This window comes from Macrotis lagotis, chromosome X (genome assembly GCF_037893015.1).
Source record: "Macrotis lagotis isolate mMagLag1 chromosome X, bilby.v1.9.chrom.fasta, whole genome shotgun sequence".
NCBI classification, from domain to species: Eukaryota; Metazoa; Chordata; class Mammalia; order Peramelemorphia; family Peramelidae; genus Macrotis; species Macrotis lagotis.
The window spans coordinates 671035319-671054678 of record NC_133666.1 but is presented as its reverse complement, the minus strand read 5'-3'; the positions used below and the strand labels follow the sequence as shown (position 1 = coordinate 671054678).

Genomic DNA, 19360 nt, shown 5'->3' with positions numbered 1-19360 from the left:
CCTTAGAGAGAGAACAGAGTGGCTTAGCTAGCTCCTCTCCCCTCTCTGGTCAGTGGAGTCGGTTCACTTTTGTCTTCATGTTGCCAACCCTGTCTCTGGTACCTAGTGGGAGCTTGCAACTGAATGCAATGTATTTTGAGCAGGAAGAGACTGCTTAGGGAAGAATGGACTGGTGGTGGGAATCAGTTGCTTCCAACTGCCTTCACTGCCTTTATTTTCTCTCCCTGCTAGCTTCTGCTATCCACAGTAATATGTAAATAAAAATATATCTAGGCAATAAACAAAACCTAAAGAGAGCAGAAAACTCATCAGAGTAAGGAGTGCCAATCATCCTGGCAGTGCTGAAGCAGGGAATGGGGGAAGAAATGGGAAAAGGGTAAATTCTCAGATTCCAGTAGCTGTACAGCCAGAGAAACTGGTGAATTAATCCAGGCAGACTGCACTGGGTTCCAACCGCTCATGGCTCATGGTTATAGTCAGTTTGGAGTAGCAACACCCATCACTTTGCACTGGTCACTGCCCATTTGGTCACTGGCCTTTGGTGAAACTCTGCACTCTCCAGCCCCTTTCCTCTGCAAAAGGCTCAAGAATTCCTGATCTACCTTAGCCGAAGTCCTGTGTGGGTTCTGCTTCTCATGATCCTTCAGTCCCTCCTTCCAACTGGAAAAACTACTCTGCCCATCAGAGGCTCCTGGTTCTTTTCTCTTCAGTTCAATTGTTTTTGTCAGGTCTTTATGACCCCCTTTGGGGTTTTCTGAGCAAAGGTATTGAAGTGGTTTGTCATTTCTTTCCCCAGATGAGGAAACTGAGGGAAACAGGAATAAATCACTTAACCCAGAACACAGCTAGTAAGTGTCTGAGGTAAGATTTGAATTCATGCTGATGAGTCTTTCTGATTTCAAGGCCAATGATCTATCCACTGCACCACCTGGTTGTCCTAGTCTGTCTTAATTGTTTTATTTTTTTGGTTTCTGCTTTCTTTTCATATTTAAGCATCTATGATCAATCCAAACCTATGTCTTTACTTGTTTATATTTTGGTTATGGTCAGAAGATTCTTCTCAATGAATGGAAGGAGATTGACTAAAAAATTTTCTTCTTTAAGGCAAAACTTTTAATCTCTAATCAATGATAACAGGAGGAAAAAACTGTTCTTAACCAGAGAGTGAATGAGTGATGTTAATTCATTTTATATTCTATTTATAATCCTTTAAACACACCAAAGATCAGAGAGAGAGAATTCTATGTGAATCTGGGGCCATTATTTCTAGACAAAAGTGAATCTGTTGATTGCTGTAACTGGGTGGGGCTGAAAAAAATCTGCCTCTCTGCTTCAAGGAAGAGAAAAGAGAGAGCCAGGTGTATTGCCTTGGGAGGCAATAAGTCACCCTCTCTGGCCTGACTGGTTAGGGAGGAATCAGAGAAGAGGGAAGGCCCTTTTCTGAGCTGGTGGGTGGAGATAGACATGGTCTGAATGAATTCTGTTCTAGCCTCTTTCTAGGTTGTGGAAGAGGTTTGAAAAGCAAGTGAACAACCAACCAGTCAACCTGACTCTCTGCAGCAACACCTTGAGGTTACAGATTGATGAAATTCTAGGGAGTGGACCTTTGGCAATGCTCTCTCCTAAGTTCTCAACTTTCCCTTAAGGTACTGGCTGACTGTTGGTCTCCTACCCATATCAAGCCATGGAGATAAATGATGTCTGTAATGGTCCTCTGATGCACCAGGACCAGATTTTGAAGTCCCAAGGTAAGTGATAGCCTCCATCTAAACTAAGGCTAAATACCAGCATAATACCTTTGATTCAACTGTTGTTGAAAAATATGACAAGTTAAAGGCTTCAGAGGTTTGAGTGGATGTGAATGAATTCACTTACAAAAATGGCTCTTGACCCAGAAAAATTTAGGGACAAAAAAATATTTATTTACATGACTGTGGCTAGCAGAAACTGGTGGGGGGAGAGAAAAATAAAGGCAGTGAAGGCAGTTGCAAGCAATTGATTCCCTCAGGGAATAAGCAGTAAAGAAGGAAACTAAGACAGTTACAAAATATTGTTGACAGGGCTGATCCTTAAAGGATCCACTATATGTGAGAGGTATAGGGACATGTGACTTTACTTGGGGGTGATCATGCTCCCCAAGAGTGGCTGACTTCTCAAAGGGAGATAGCAACTCAACTGAGGAGAGGGTGAGATTTTAAAGGGGGAAGGAAGATTAGGTAATTTGGGATATATCTATGGGGGTAATAGCTCAGAGAGAAGAGATAAAGGAATTAGAGATATGTGGATGAAGAGTATAGTTCAAAGAGCAAAGATGAGGTAATTAAGGACCTATAGATGAGGGCTTTCAGGACTGGGCAGGGATTCAATATTTCCTTGATAGGGGCTTGCAGCAGTATCTGTAAGGTAGACAATGAGATGTCACTATATGTGGTTTTCAAGTGGTTTCCATAGCTTAGGCTATGGGGTGAGAGTATGGACATCAAGTAGTTTAGATAGATCTGAAACAAAGGGATGGAAGTAGGGGTGAATAGGTCTTAAGTAGTTTCACTAGCCTTGAACAATGAGATGGAGGTCAATGTTACTATATAAGGCCAGCGCAGAAAGAAAAAAGATTAAATAGGGTTAACTATTTGATATGGTCAGCACAGAGGGAACAGCTTAATTATAGAACTGTCCAGTTTCTCTGTCCAACATTTCCTTTAGTATATTCCCCACTCAATTTGGGACCAAATTTATTTGGGAGTTGAGATGAAGGTCTCTTTTTCTACTTGGGGATGTGGAGTTGTCCCTGCCTAGCAATTGCTGGGAGATGGGGGAGTCAAAATGTATCTGGAAATCACCTGAGGTAACATCCAAAGGTTATTGCCTTCCAGAAATGTGTAGAGGTTGATATCCAGATGGACCACTAGTTGAAGATGCACTGAATTTTACAAGAAAGTTAATCAAACAAATGCCAAAAATGAGTAAGAAAAGAAATGATTAGAAATGGGATAAATATAGGGGTCACAAAGTAGAAAAGCCAGGAACCCCACCTAGGAAAGGAACCTAGGGAAGAATAGCAATGAAAATATAAAATAAAATAATTCTCCATGACTTCAACAACAGTTGGGTTCAGTTGGTAAATGATTCAGTGTATATAACATATATCTTGTAGCAGTTCCCCAATCTAGGTCTTTCTAGGATGTAGGGGGAACACTATGTGGTAGCAGGGCACAATGTGTTTGTACGCTTGTGTACCTGCTCTGATAATGGGGATTTGCCATAAAGAGAAAAAGCTGGGACGTGATTATAACTACATCAAACTTGACTTCAGATAGTCACAGTTGACAACTAATCATGCAGTAACAAATTTCATCTCATAGCTAGACTCAGGAACAAGCAGGTAGGAAGCACTCCTTTATAGAGGAGCATAATGTGGAACCTGAGCCAGAAGGGAAATACCTTACTCTGAGGCTAAAACTGTCTTTTTGATTTTTCCCAGACACAGATCTCCACCTGTAACAATTCAGGACTAGATTCCCTCTATTGGTTTGTGGCATTTGTCTCAAATGGTGAATTACTGACTTAAAAATCCATCAGAGAACTAGACCTGAATCCAAATCTCAAAAATAAAATCAGTTATAGTGCTTAGACAATGGAGTGGAAGTATGGACATCAAATAGATTTGATAGTTCTGGAACAATGGAATGGAAGTAGGGGTGTATGGTGTGTCTTAAGTAGTTTCAATAGCCTTGAGCAATGGGATGGAGGTCAGTATTAATGTAAGACCAGTTCAGAAAGAAAAAAGAATAAATAAGCTATCTATTTGACATAGTCAGTGAAGAAGAAAAAGATTAATTAGCATATTTTTCTGTCCAATATTTCCTCTATTACACAGTCATTCTCCAATTGTTCAAACACACAGCATGTTGCTATTATAAATAAAGATGTGGCCAATTTTGTACAGAGAGGTACATTTTTTCATTTTTATGATATCTTTAGGATAAAATCCTTGAGATGGGATAGTGGACTCAAAATGTAAGAATTGTGAATTTTATCATAAATCGCCATCTAAAAATCTTGTACAATCTATAAGCCTTCTGGATTTGTTCAGCATTTTAAAGTGTGCTGAACATTTTATCTTAACAACCTTATGAAGGCAGTATAAGTATTATTATCCCTATTCCAGAGTTAAGATTAAGTGACTGACTCAGGGAATGGCTAGGAAGGATTGGAACCCAAGTCTTGCCTAATATCCAACTCTAGCCCCTGTGCCACACTGATACCCAACAAAGTTTCTGTTGTTCATTTGTTTTAGTTGTGTCTGACTCTTTGTGACCCCTATTTGGGATGTTGTTGGCAGAGATATGGGAATAATTTGCTATGTCCTTCTCCAGCCGATTTTACAGATAAGGTAATAGTTAAATAAGTTTAAGTGACGTGTCCAGGGTCACACAAATAAAAAATGTCTGAGGATAAATTTGAACTGAGGAAGAAGAAACTTCCTGACTCCAGGTCTGGTGCTCTATCTACCTGGTTCAACAAGGTTAGTGGATCAAATAATAAATCTTGTCCCTATTAATTAATGAGCATTTATTGTCTATTACATATAAGATGCTGGGGACAGAAAGACCAAAAAAAAAATGTTTCTGCCTTCAAGGAGCTTATGTGATACTAAGGTTTGGTGATATGGAAAGTGGTGGGTCTATTGTTAGAAATAAATTGAGGGGGCAGCTAGGTAGTGCAGTGGATAGAGCACCGCACCAGCCCCAGAGTCAGGAGGACCTGAGTTCAAATTCAGCCTCAGACAATTAATAATTACCTAGCTGTGTGATCTTGGGTAAGTCACTCAATCCCATTGCCCTGAAAAAAAAAACAGAAAAAAACAAAAACAAAAAAAGAAATAAATTGAGAGGGTGAGCTGCTTTTATTATAGAAATGATGAATCAAATTGTGACCACTCTAAATCTTCAAGAAATATAAAAAGAAATGTCAAGGAGATCCTTAGAAATCTGGAAGTAGACACAGGGCAAGGCCAAAGAGGCACTCCTGTGTAATTCATTAGGATTATCTCAGGGGGAAAGCAAGTGAGAGAAAAGCATAGGGAAATAGCAAAGGAGCTGTTGCTAGCAATTTCCCCAACATAGGTAAAGGTCAGGAAATATGCCTTCAAATCAACTTTTTAAAGACTAATTCAAAGGGCAGCAAAGTGGCACAGTAGATAAAACACAGAATTTGAGTTCAAATCCTATCTCAGGATACACCTATACTATACACAGCCATAGCTGTGTGACCTTGGGCAAGTCACTAGGGAACTCTCTGAGACTGAAGTTGTAGAGAAGGTACCAACTTATCTGCCCTCTTAGGAAAATGTCTTCACTTGGAAGCTCCCCATACTAGTCTGACAGTGACTGCCATGACACCTACAATCTGAAAGTCAGGTTTGTTACATCTCAAACCTTTCCCAAGGTCCTATGGTATCCTTATGGCGGTTTGGGAATGCCTCCCATTAATAGTGTTCCCTCAATTTTAGGGGGTCTCCTGCACCCCAGTTCCCTTTAACCACTTAATAGTCAGATTTGTTTTGACAAAGGAATATCATCTTCATTGATCTAGCAAGAACAAATGTACAAAGAGGGGGAGAGGCATAAGCCCTTTTACAATCTCTGAGGAGGGAAGGGGGATTAGGCTCACAGTTTAATTCAGTTCTTATATGGCCTAATCCTCCCAAGTTATAAATCTAAGACTTCCCTCAGACTTGGGTCCTGGACTTCTTGGGCTACCAGCATTGTTCAGCCTGGACTCCTACCTCCAATGCAGTTTGTTTTTGTTTTTGCAAGGCAATGGGGTTAAGTGACTTGCCCAAGATCACACAGCTAGGTAATTACAAAATGTCTGAGGTCAAATTTGAACTCAGTCCTCCTGACTCCAGGGCTGGTGCTCTATCCACCCAGCTTCCCTGCCCCCTCCAATGCAGTTTTAAAGATGGAGCCCATTCTGCCAGTGGAAAAGATTATTCCTACTCAACATGAGAAGTGATTGCAGAATATTATTGTTTTCCCAGAAGTAGGTTCCTGGCATCTCAGAGCAGAACCCCATTACACTAATGAAACTAGAGGTCCAGGCCTCATTCTGGTTTTAAGATAATTACGGGGTGCTAAATTCAGTCTGCAAGTGCTGTCAGTGTCCTATAAATTTAATTACTCTAAGACACAGCTCTTACCACCCTTCCCTAGTTGTGGAGTTATAGCCAACTGTCTTCTTTTATGCCAGAATATCAAAAGAATATTATTATTTATGCTAACTTTATATTGACTTGGCATCCCATGTCCTAGAAAATCTTGATTCTATTTTATAAGTTTATTCACAAAGGCTTTAAAAAGTTGAGTCAGTGATAGATTTAAAACATAGAGATCTCAGTTATTAATTACTTGTTAACCTTGGCTGCCTGACACTCCCCCATCTACCCACCCCCTCCCCATTGATCCCCTTTGGTTAATTAAATTACATTTTGGAGCACTGCCAGCCTAGGCTGGCCTTTGATAACTTCATTTTGTAGAAGGTAAGTAAATGTATGCGCTGAAGAGTACAGGCAAATTCTGTTTGTCCTAAAGTTACTTTTCCACTTAAAGAGAGGAACATCACTGCCAGGAGACACTTAACCAATGGTGAGTAATGTTTCCCTTTAAGCCATTTCCAAGTGGCTTGTTTTCCCCTTTGTACAAAAGACAGATCTGGGGGAAATGTAAAACTGGCTTGGGAGAAACTTTCCTTCTTTTTGGATTGTAATAAGCTTAGAAAGAAGCATAAGGGCTGGGGGTGGGTGGAGGAAACAGGGAAGAGCAGCAGTCTCCCTGTTAAAAGTTGTCCATCAAATGTTTTTGACCACAATATCTTCAAATATATATATATATATATGTATATATATATACATATATATACATACATACATATATAAATGTATATTTGGATATATAAAATAATCAAAGTGTTATGGGTAAATACGAGCTATCAGTTCTGTTTTATAACTATTATTATACTAGATATTAAGTTCTGCATGAAATTATCAAGTGGTACTTATTAAGCACCTACTGTATGCACCCCTGCTAAGAGTGAGAATACAAAAAAAGGCAAGAAGCATCAGATTTGAAGTCTGGGGTCTAATCCTGCCCCCGACATTGAGTAGTATGACCATGGGGAAGACCACAATCAGCTTCAGTTTCCTCATCTGTTAAATGGAGAAATAACATTTACATTAACTATCTTATATAATAAGCATTTTGCAAATTGTGAGACAAAGATGATTTGTAAACTGAAGAGTGCTCTAGGAATGGAAACCTTTATCTTATGGATCACAGATGATACCTTTATCAAAAAGATATCAACTACTGAAACATTTGACTTCTTTCTCATATAGCCATAAAAGAATGGTCTATGTATACACTGATGGTCTCCTTAATGAAAACATGATAACGAACGAGGCAGGAATTTACCTATGGTTTTTCCAGAGGAGAAGGGATATTTTTCTTGATTTGGAACTGTAATTTTATTCATGTGGGCAAATTGTAGCTTTTTGTTGTTGTTGTTTTTAAGTGAGCTCTTTGGAGTCCTGAGGGGTTAAATGACTTGTCCAATGTTTATCTAAGAAGCAGGATTTTTAATTCAGGTTTTCCTGCTTCCAAAGTGCCTCTCACAATGATATAATATTATTCCTAAGTTTTATATGCCCAATGAATGACTTATGGGTAATTTATAAATGAGCATATATTCATGATAGCTGCCTACATATCTGAAGGCTTGTCAAATGGAAGAGGGATTCGATTTGATTTAGTTGGCATTGGATGGGTGGCATTAGGGGGACATTGTGAAACTACCCCCTCAGGGGTAAGTGGCTAAGTAGCTTAGAGTATCAACTCTGGTGTCAGGAGAACCTGATAGACTTAAAACACAAGAGGTTCATATTTGAAAATCATAACATGTTTTTATTCAGTCTATTTTAGGAGATCTGGGTTTGCTGAATTAGCATTCTTATTATACCACCTAAACTAAGGATTTATTCTTAGGTCCTTCCTCTTCTTAATAAACTCTCTCTAAATGAGATAAAACACTTCTTGGAAAACTTGACATTGACCCTCTTTTTCTAAAACCAAAACCTGTTTTAGTTTTCTAAGATGTGGGGCCTGGGTGGGACATGATAGATGTGACCTGGCCAGATGGAGTCTTTTTTTTGTTCATCACCCACATGTGTGGAATGTCCATTTTGTGCTGAGCATGCAGTTAGTGACTACAGGAATCAAAAGACAGAATGAGAAAGAAGCAAAGCAATAATTGAGAGGAATGGAATTGAATTATGATCAATAGGGGCTTGAACACCTCTCATTTCCAGGTTCCAGTGCAAGACACTGTGCGAGACAGAGATCTGTGTTAGACTAATAGTCCTTGCTTGCCCTTGAGGACCTTATGATTTGGAAAGATAAAAAATGAATAGTGAAAAGTTAAGGAATAGTTCTTTGATTTTTTTTTGGGGGGGGGTTGGCAGAGATACTAGAATGATTTGCCATTTCCTTAGCCAGTCCATTTTATAGATAAGGAGCTGAGCTCAACAGAGTGAAGTGACTTGCCCAGGGTCACACAGCTAGTGTCTGAAGCCCAATTTGAACTCAGGAAGATGAGTCTTCCTGACTTCAGGCCTGTTGTTCTATTCACTGTTCTATCTAGCTTCCAGTGACCAGAGAAAGATGACCAAACAGTCTTTATTTGGTATGCACTGGAATAAGCTGCACACTCTGTAACATGGTTGAGGGCAGATGGGTGGTGTAGAGAAAACATCCTGGATTGAGTCAGGAAGAACTGAATTCAAATCTTACCTCAGATACTAACTAGCTGGGCTGCCTCAGTTTCCTCATTTTTAAAATGTGGATAATAGCACCCTTCAAACAGGTTGTTGTGAGGATGAAATGAGATCATCTTTATAAAGTGGTTTGCAAACCTTAAAGGGATATAAAATGCTATTATTTTTATTGTAGTTCTGAGGCATTTCTTCAGAAGTCAAGAGATGATAAATAGAAAAACTCAAATAAATACAAGACAAAGCATCACTGCTAAGGCTAAGAGATGCACTAATACCAGTGAGGCCAGTCAAATGAGGCACCTAAAATGTTAACTCTGCATAATTCAGGAATGGCTTCCATGAAACAACAACACCTTGAACCTCAGGAACAGCTGTTGCAGCTTCAAGATCATCCTGAGGATTCTACTTGTTAAAATAAATGTTCTGAATTTTTAAAAAGTTAAAGAACAGAAAAGGAAGTAAATCCCATTTCAGATGTAAATTCTATGGCCGGTAAATTCCCATTATGCAAATAATTTAGAAGAGTTTTTAATAGGCATGATTAATTATGATGAATTGCATAGACAATGATAAGAAAGGGCATATGGTTTAATGGAAAATCTGAACAAGTAGTTTGGAGACTCTTAGTCAACAATCATTTATTAAGCACTTACTCAAGGAGGACTAGTGCCTCTGGCAGGAGGGCTTGCCAGCTCTTCTCAGGGCTGCTCATCCACTTTTGGTGTTCACCTGATCCACCTAATTCTCACCTGTAGCTCCAAGAAACTGAACAGCAGCCACACCCTGGTAAACCAACTCAACAGACAGGCTAAACAAGATTGAAGGTAACCAATGGGTGTCGGGCCAGTGGGTGAGCTAGGGGCACGTCTAGATGTCTCCCCACAGAATGGGCAGATGAGAACAGTTTGTTCCAATACCTATGTAGGGATTAGAGCTTGGTCAGACCTCAAAGATGCAAAGGTCATCCATGTGAACTGGGCCATGACTTTTGTCCTGCCACTGGACTGATGACTCTGGAAGAGAGAATAAGGCTGATATCCTTGGGTAATTCTGCCCTACTTAAAGCCAATTCACTGAGGAGTCAAGACTTTACTCCATGATGTCAGTGGTTCTCTTCAAAAATAAAGGACAAAGGACGTGTTGTGGGTATTGTGCTAAATCTGAGGTATATACAGAAAAGGAAAAGATAGTTCCTACCCTCAAGGAGGTCACAGATTCCTGGGGAAGAAAACAATCAGCTCCATACAAACAAGATATATACAGAAGATGATCTCAGAGCTTCTTGTAGGAGGTGAGATTTTAGCCAAGACTTTGTGGCAAAGAATCCTAGGTATGGGAGACAGTCAGTGGAACTGCAGGGAGGGTAGAGATGGAGAAATCAAGTTCCAGGAACAAGGAGGCCAGTGTCACTGGATCTTAGAGTACATGGTATATATGTGTGTGTGTGGGGGAGGGGTTATAAAAAACAATTAGACTGGAAAGGTAGGAGGGGGCTAACATATAATGGGCTTTAAATACCAAATAGTTGTTCTGGAAGCAGCTTGGACACTATTTACCTGTATGATCTAGTGAAAGCTATTTGGACTCTGTGCTTTAGGGGTGATGCCATGTTTGTTAGAGTTGCAGATGACACAAAGCAGAGAAAACAAACTAATGACAAAAGTTCCCAAAGAGACCTCAACAGGCTGCTGGCTGACCCTAACAAACTGTCAGACTCAATCAGAGATGAATGTAAAGTTATAGTCTTGGATTCCACAAATCAACAGCAGAAGTCTAGAATAGGGGTGACATTTAAAGAAAAAATGGATGTTTTTTTTGTTTTTGCAAGGCAATGGTGTTAAATGGCTTGCCCAAGGCCACACAGCTAGGTAATTATTAAATGTGAGGCCGGATTTGAACTCAAATACTCCTGACTCCAGGGCCGGTGCTCTATCCAATGCGCCACCTAGCCGCCCCCAAAATATGGATGTAATGAACTTCACACTCATAAATCAGCAGTAGTGGGACAGGGAAGTCAAGAAAGCCCTGATTTTTAGATTGCATTGAGGGGCATGATAACTGCAATTTCTTTTGGTCTTTAAAGTTAGCAAAACGCGTTACACATTCTTTATCCTCACAGTAACCTTGGCTCATAGGGATTCTTATTCCTCATTTCCTAGATGATCAACGTATGACCGTGGAAAAGACTGAATAATTTATCTGGGCTCAGAAACTGAACTGGGGTCTTGCTCACACTCCGGTGGCTGCTTTCTGAGGTTCACGGAGGAGGCCCGTGACATCAGGAGGTGATGCCATGCCAGCAACTAAGTTGGACGAAAGTGGGGGGGGGCTGTGCCAAGTCCCCAGTCTCACTTTCTCCTCCGGATCCATCCGGGCGGCTGGGAATCGGGAAGACTGGAGATGGTTTTGGAAATAGGGGGGAGAGCAAGACTAAAATCTCATTTTGTTCCCCTGCATAAGCCTTTTTTTTTAAGATTTTGAAGGAGGAACCCGAGGCTGGCAAAGGCGGCTTGCCGGGATCACAGGGCCAGTCCAGCCCCTCCCGGGTGCCCGCGGGAGGCGGCGGGCGATGCTGCGCCGCCCCGGACCACCATCCGGCGGGAAACTTGAACTCCGGGCCTCTAGGCGCCCAGCCCCGCCCCCTAGCCAATGAGATCCCCGGCTGCGCCATTATACAAATGAGGCCCCCGAGGCAGGCCGGCCGGCTCTGGGGTTTGAGCTCGGAGCCCCCCGAGCCCCCGGAGGCCGGGAGGCGGAGGAGGAGCGAGGGTGAGGGGCCGCCGGCCACGCGCCGCTGCGGCGGGGCTCGGAGCAGCAGCCACTCGGGGAAGCGGAGGGCGGAAGCCATGTGGGACAAGGAGCCGCGCAAGCGCGCTTAGCCCCGACGCTTGGGGCTGGCCTAGGCGCGCCTGACGAAAATGGTTCACTTGCTCCGGAAGTGGCCGGGCCTTCATTTCCCGGCGGGAGCGGCGAGTTGCGCGGCCACATCTTGTTTGGGCCACTTCCGCGGTAGGGGCCACGTGGCGCCTTCTCCTCCTACGTGCTACGCGGTGACGGCGCTTCCACACAGGCAGCGCCCCGGCCTCCCGCCCGTCCCAGCGAGGGGGCCTGCCGAGGACCCCGGGCCGGCGGCCATTTTGGCGCCTTCGCCGAGGTGCCGCTCGCCGCGCTCGGAGCCGCTGCCCTCCCCTCCCCTCCCCCCGGAGCCCGCCGGTGTCCGGTCCCAGCCTCGGCCGCCGCCGGGTCCTCGCGGCCCCCCGTTCCCCGGGAAAGCAAAGATGAACGTGATCGACCACGTGCGGGACATGGCGGCCGCGGGGCTGCACTCCAACGTGCGGCTCCTCAGCAGCCTCCTCCTCACCATGAGCAACAACAACCCGTGAGTGCGGCCCGGCGGGGGAGGCCGGGAGGGGGAGGGGAGGGGGCCCGGGGGGGCGGGGCCTCGGGAGGTGTGCGGCCGGAGAGGCTGGGGGGTAAGGGAGGGGGCGGGGCCGGCGCGCCCTGGCCTGGGAGAAGGGCGGGGCGCCGGGAGGAGGGCGGGTAGGCTTCGGATGCGCGTGCGCGGGCTTAGGGTTTTCATTGGTGGCTCCGCCGAGGGGGGTGGGGCTCCGGAAGTGGGATGGGACTAGGCTAAGGGGCGGGTCCACGGGCGGAGCTGGGGGTGCAGGTGGGGCTCCGGGCAGGTGAGAGGCTCGGGGCTCTCACCTTTGAGGCTCCTTTTGGATCTCCCCCCATGCCTCTCGTTTATCACTTTAAGGCAAAACTGCTGCAAAAATAATCCAAAAGCCCAGCTGTTTTTTCCTTTGCAGCCAGACGCACGACTAATACTTTTCTGGTCTTACTAGGGAAAAAAAGGCTGAATTTACCTTTAAGGTTCAGATTCATGCTCTTTCTCGCATATGTAGTGACAGTGACCTCGATGACATTGTGTTACCAGCTGTTGCAGACCTTCCTTTGAGTTCCTCTTTCCTGCAGGAATTCATTCACATGCTCCTTTTTAAAAATTGTGCTCCGGGGCGGTTAAGTGGCGCCGGCCCTGGAGTCAAGAGGACCTGAGTTCAGATTCGGCCTTAGACACTTAATAATGACCTAGCTGTGTGGCCTTGGGCAAGCCACTTAACCCCACTGCCTTGCAAAAAACCTTAAAAAAAATTGTACTCTTATTCCAAAGTTTACCTACACAGTGTTTCAGCCAGAAGAGAGGAAAAACAATCCAGTATGCATATAAGACAACTTTTGTTGGATGTAATATTCACTTGACCTCTCTCTGTTCCCAGACAGATCTTTGTCTGCCTTGGTTGCTTCTTCTGTAAAATGGAGAAGGGAGGTAATGGGACCTAGTCTCCCAGGGAGATTCATATGAGATAAAATTTGTAAAACACCAATAGCCTCCTAATTATTTCTTGTGCATCCTGCCTGTCCACCCTGAAAACTATGTTTTCAAGATGCAAACTCCATATCCTTTCCCTTAGATCTTCTGTGACTTTCTTTTATCTCTGAAATAAATTACAAACTCCTCACTTTGGCTAAGCAATTTCTCCATAATCTGACCTCAGGCAGCCTAGCTTTTGCAGTTTATTTTACTATCAGTTTTGTTCCAATCATACTGTCTTAATTGCTGTTTCCCAAATATGACGTTCCTTTTCCCTGCCCTTGCATTAACTCTCCTGCTTGTGTGGAATGGACTCACTTCTTACCTCAGAATCTTTAATTTCCATAAAGGCTCAGTTCAGATATCTCCTCCTAAGCCTTCCTGGTGTCTCCATTTGTCATACCTTTATTTCCTAATTTATATACACATTATATCCTCTAATAGAATGCAAGGCCAAGCTTGTTTCCTTTTGTTTGTCTTTATATCTCAACTTTCCAGAAGAAGGTGTTGATTTAAATAGGTGGGAAATCTTGGGATGAAGGGGGGAGTTGGACCTGCAAAGGGTACACAACTACAGAATGAGGCAGAGGACAGGCCTGGGTGGGAATCTTAACTCTGAAGCTTAGTTTTGTGACTGGTCAGTTGTGGCTTCCTCATTTTATACAAAGTTTATAGGAGCTGTGCCAGGGCTCATAAGAGCATAACATTTGAGAATGTTAAGATGTATATGGGGATTTTGATAAAGATGAGCTCCTAGTAATCATTCATTTAGTCAAGAAATGAGTGAGAAGGAGCTCTACTGTGTCATCAGTCTCACCTTCTCTGGAGCCATCTGGGTTCAGTGACCAGATATGAATCAGAATGACTGGACATGGCCCTGGATGCAAGGCATTCAGGTCTAAGTGACTTGTCCAAGGTAACACAGCTAGTAAGTGGCAAGGGTCTGAGGTCAAATTTGAGCTCAGGTCCTTCTGACTTCCATTGTTAAATACCTGTTATGTGCTAGGTACATGCCTGTGATGGGGACACATAGAACAGTGGTTTCTCTTCTTTCAGAACTCACAGCCAACTTGTAAACAACCATGTCCAAACAAGCTATAAACAGATAAATTGGAAATGATCAGGAGAGGGAAGGCATTAGAATGAAGAGTGATTGGAAGGCTTCCTGTAGAAACCAGGGAAGTGTGTAAAGGCAGGACTAAGGAGATCAACCATTCCAAGTTTGAGGGATGCCAGTGGGCTAGTGCAAGGGTTGAAAAATGCAGTGATGAGGGTCTGAACCAGGAGGTTGGCATTGCCACAGAGAGGAAGGGAGCCAGGAAGGATGTTTTGAAGGTAAAATTGACAGGCTTTGAGGACAGTTTAGATATGAGGGGTAAGAAAGAATAAAGATTCAAGTCAAGGATGAACCTCTGATTCAAGCCTGGGTGATTGGGAGGATGGTGGTACATTCAGCCATAATAGGAAGCTTGGGGCGGGGGATTAGTTCGAAAGATAATTAATTTGGTTTTAGACATGCTGAGTTTAAGATGCCTGTAGGATATCTATTTGAGATTTATAATGGGCAGTCTGAGATATAAGACTGTGGGTCAGCAGAATGGTAAGGCAAAAGTGAGATTTGAAAATCATCTGCATGGAGATAACAATTGAATTCATAGGCAGTGATAACATCACCCAGTGAAAAGAGAAGGTCCAGGACAGAGCCCAGAACCCAGTGGGACCCCTACTGTTGGAGAGCCTGACTTGGATGAAGAGTCAACAAAGGAGACAAAGAAGGAGGAGTTCAAGGAGAGAGAGTATCCAGTAGGGGAGAGTGATCAACTTTGTCAAAGCTGTGGAGAGGGCAAGGAGAACGAGGATTGAGAAAAGGTCATTGGATTTGACCACTAAGAGATCATTGGAGAGAGCAATTTTGGTGACATAATGAGGTAGGAAGCCAGAAAGTGAAGAGGGAGAGAGGATCCTGTCCAGGATCTTAAGGAGTAGTAAACCTGAGAGCTAGGAACTCAACCCACATCTGACTGCAGACTCAGCTCTCTTGCCTCCTTGGAGAAGACTTAGGAGAGAAGTGAAGGTTGTCATATAGAAAGAAAAAGGATTATCTGATTATGATTATTCTTAATGTTTACCTTTTTATGTTTCTCTTGAGTCTTGTGTCAAATTTCTTTTCAGCTCTGATTGCCTGAAATAAATGGGCACTTCCCCCTGGAAGGATTATACTCAGTTTTGCCGGATAGCTGATTCTTGGTTGTAAGCCTAGCTCCTTTACTCTCTGGAATATCATATTCCAAGTCCTCTGTTCCCTTGATGTGGAAACCATTTTGTGTGATTTTGACTCTGGCTCTTTGGTTATTTGAATTGCTTTTTTTCCCCTGCTGCTTGCAATATTTTCCCTTTGGCTGGGAGCTTTAGAATTTGACTGTAATATTTTTGGGAGTTTTCATTTTGAGGTCTTTTTCAAGAGATGATTGGTAGGTTCTTTCAATGTCTATTATACCCCTCTGGATCTAAGATAACAGGACAGTTTTTCTGTATAATTTTTTGAAATATGATATCTAGGCTCTTCTTTTGATCCTGATTTTCAGATAATGCAATATTCTTAGGTGAACACTCCTCAAACTTTTTATTTATCTATTTATTTATTTATTTAGGTTTTTGCAAGGCAATGGGGATTAATTGGCTTGCCCAGGGCCACACAGGTAGGTAATTTAATAGTGTCTGAGGTCGGATTTGAACTCAGGTCCTCCTGACTCCAGGGCCAGTGCTCTTTCCACTGCCCCACCTAGCCGTCCCCATCCTCAAACTTCTCTAAGTCAGTTATCTTTTCTGATGAGTTTAGTTCACATTTTCTTTTGTAAATGGTGTCATATTTAAAATCACCCATCATTTTGGGATTAGTATTCTGGAACTATTGCAGTTTTTGAAACATTTTGCTCGCAAACAGAAGGATTAAAAATAACTAAAAACACAGCAATTGCACGGCTCCTCACTTCCATTAGTGCATTTTGAGCATCCTCGAGTATGACGCTTACTTTCCCACTGTCCACTTAATGTTAGCAGTAAGGAGACCTGGTTTTTGTCTGTCTTCGGTGTTTATTTTGGAGAGCATTCCATGTGATTTATAAGGTATACAGTTTCTACTAGCAAACATTTAAACCTAAGCTATTATTTTTGGTTCCTGAAGATGTTAAAAAGAACATCTGGAATATTCTGTTACTTTTAACTAAATTTTGGTCAGGCTGGTGGATTAATTGGGTCTTTGAGTCTGCAGTCAAGTTCAAGATCATTTTTCTCTTTGGCTGTGGAACTCTGATTTGTGTTTTATTCATTTCTCTTTCCTGTGGACTAGGCTTTGAGCCCTTGCCTGTAGGCACTGTGTTTAGGTGCTTCGTTAGTTTTGAGGAAGAACTTATTGGCGGGATCTGTTGTTTTTATTCCCCCAGTGAATTATTCTCTCCATCTCAGAAGTACCAGCTTTTGGTCTACCATGCAGATTCTCTCTTTCATGATAAAGAATATCGGAATGCTGTGAGCAAGTATACGATGGCCCTACAGCAGAAAAAGGCCTTAAGTAAAACCTCAAAAGTGAGACCTTCCACTGGCAGTGCTACTTCAACTCCTCAGAGCCAGGTATCTAACATCTCAGATGGGAGGGTTTGTTGTGTAACATGGGGCCCTTGGAAAATAGAAATGCTAAAGCTGACTTCAATTCCTTTTCCTGGTACTTTTAAAATAACTGTCTGTTGTCTGCAAGTTCATTTTTTCCCTTTTAATTCTAAAAAGATTTATTGATGCATTCTGTTTTGACAACAGAGATACTTTCTAACAAAGCCAAACACCCTGAAGAAATACATTTCCTGAAAAAAGTTAACAAAGTGATAGAATCCTGAAGTAGTATTTTTTTCCATCTCCTTAGTCAGTAGTAGGAGAAAGAATCTCAGCTTAGAAGCCCTGATGCTTGACTTCTCATCTTAGCTCTGCTGTACAGAAGGTGTGTGACTTTGGATAATTTCCTTTTCTGCTCTGGGCTTCATTGCCTTCAGCTATAGAATCGAGGGAGTCAGGCCAGGTAGTTTCTGACGTCCCTTTCAATTCTTTATACCAGTTTAATGGCCAAAAGAAACCTGATTTCTCTGGGTATTTTTACAACCTGCATATCTCACAGGCACGTCCAATTTGGTGAGTTCTGTTTGGGCATATTATTCCACCCCTGCCAGAATCCATTTCCTATATTTCCCATTTCTACCAAGGACATCCTCAGCTTTAGCCAGGCCAGCAACCTTGGGGTGAATCATCCCTTCCATATGAAGGGTGTTGTCCAGTCCCATTCACTCACCTTACTGGAGGTCACCTTAGGTCATGGCCTCCCTAATTCTGCCAGAGTTGCCCAATTTGGTGCCTTTGACTCCAGTCCTTTCCTGCTCTAATCCATCTTCCCTATGATTGCCATAGATATTCCTGAAACACAGAGACAGTTTCTCTGTTTGAAAGCTTCCACAAGCTACCTTTTCAGACAAATGCCATGGCAGTCCCTTCACATGGTCAGTGTTCGTGCCCAATGGGCCTGTTTGTACACAATCCACTCTCCTTCCCTGCCTCCAACTCTTAGAATCCCATGGAATCCCTTGGACCAAGCTCAGGGATCATCTACCCTGCAAAATTGATTTGTATTTATGTAGTATTAATTTAGTAGTTTTCTTTGTAATTTCCCCCCAATAAACTTTGAGTACCTTAAAAAAATTTGGTAGATGGTAGGGATTGTTTTGTCTTTTGCCCTTCTATCTCCCAGCCCTTCAGAGATGCTGTTCAGATGAAACCTTCTCCATGAAACTTTGCTCTTCTCACCTCAGTTGCCCACAGCTTGTCCCTTGTATAATAGCTCTTTTTGTCCTTTTCCTGTTGAACTGTACTCTTCTGAAGTCAGGGCTTGAAAGATTGTCCACTTAATTGAAAGGAAAATGAAATAGATTGATATTTGGATCCCCCTCCCCCACTTCCCAAATGAATGACTGCTGCTTCAATCATGTTTTGAATTCACTTACAATTTTTTTCTTTTTGTTTAATAGTGTCTTCCATCTGAAATTGAAGTGAAATACAGAATGGCTGAGTGCTACACGATGCTAAAACAAGACAAAGATGCAATTGCTGTCCTTGATGGGATTCCTTCGAGACAGAGAACTCCCAAAGTAGGTTGGTTTGATACATTTTCAGCTCCATTTCTGATGGATATTTTTCCATTTCCCGTTTTTCTTGCCCATGTTTCCTATGAATGCCATGAGTAAAAGGCCCCCCTCTGTTTGTTTACACATGATTTATCCTGCCACTGGCTCAGCTGCTAATGGGATATGTATGATTTCGGCAATACAGGGGGAAAAATTCCATCTTCCAGTCAGCAAATTCAGCTGAGAGAGATGTCAGCTTGAATGATTCACAAGGATTGTTTGTTATTTTGGTTGGTTTCTTGTGCTAGGAAATAGTATATTGCCAGTGGAAGTTTGGCAATCAATTTACTTTAAAAAATTCATCTTATTCATCTGTTATTTGTTTGAAAATCTGTACTTGCATCAGAATGATGGAAATTGGTTTGTTACCTCCTTTGCTAAGAATTCAAGAACATTGAGCCCTTTTGTGCATACTTAAGATGTGGGAGATACATATTTGTATTTTATGTACAAGACATCATTAGTCAGAGTCTTTTTGAAAGCATTGTAATTAAAGGATCAATGGGAACTTTTGCACTCAGGATTAAATTTATATTCATATTCAGTATCCCCACATCTTGCCAAAAATCCACCAAGACACTCTTCATGTTGGACAACTTGTTCCACTAACAAGGATTTACATCTTAGGATTAGAAACAGTACATCTGACTTTTTATGAGAGGGGCCTATTAAAACCTTAGAGTTCTGTTATTTTTCAGTTAGTTAGAGCCTCTTGATTCTGGGTCTAGACTAGGTTTATAACTTCTTGACCCCCAAAGTCATCACCTTCCCTCTGTTGTTTATATGAAGTGAGTTATTCATTACTAAACATAAAAAGTGGCTGATAAATATGATCACTATTTGTTTGAACTAATTCCAGTAGTTGAGGGAGATTTTGATAACTTCTGAGTTGGTTGTTTTTAAAAATAGCATAATATCTTCCCTAAAATGTAATCA

At 42.3% G+C, this 19360-nt stretch overlaps 1 protein-coding gene across 2 annotated transcripts in view; it reads left to right on the top strand.

Annotated features, from left to right (window-relative positions):
- The first annotated feature begins 1503 nt into the window (after positions 1-1503).
- Positions 1504-19360, top strand: part of ANAPC7 (anaphase promoting complex subunit 7) — a 34271-nt gene continuing 16414 nt past the window's right edge. The window contains exons 1-3 of one of the 2 annotated variants that reach the window (XM_074205633.1): positions 1504-1748; positions 16646-16832; positions 18269-18388. In XM_074205633.1, coding sequence (XP_074061734.1) covers positions 16746-16832; positions 18269-18388 — 207 coding nt within the window. In that variant the 5' untranslated portion in view covers positions 1504-1748; positions 16646-16745. Of the gene's footprint in view, positions 1749-11969; positions 12210-16645; positions 16833-18268; positions 18389-19360 lie in introns of those variants that run through there. The other variant, XM_074205632.1, reaches the window with a different exon arrangement.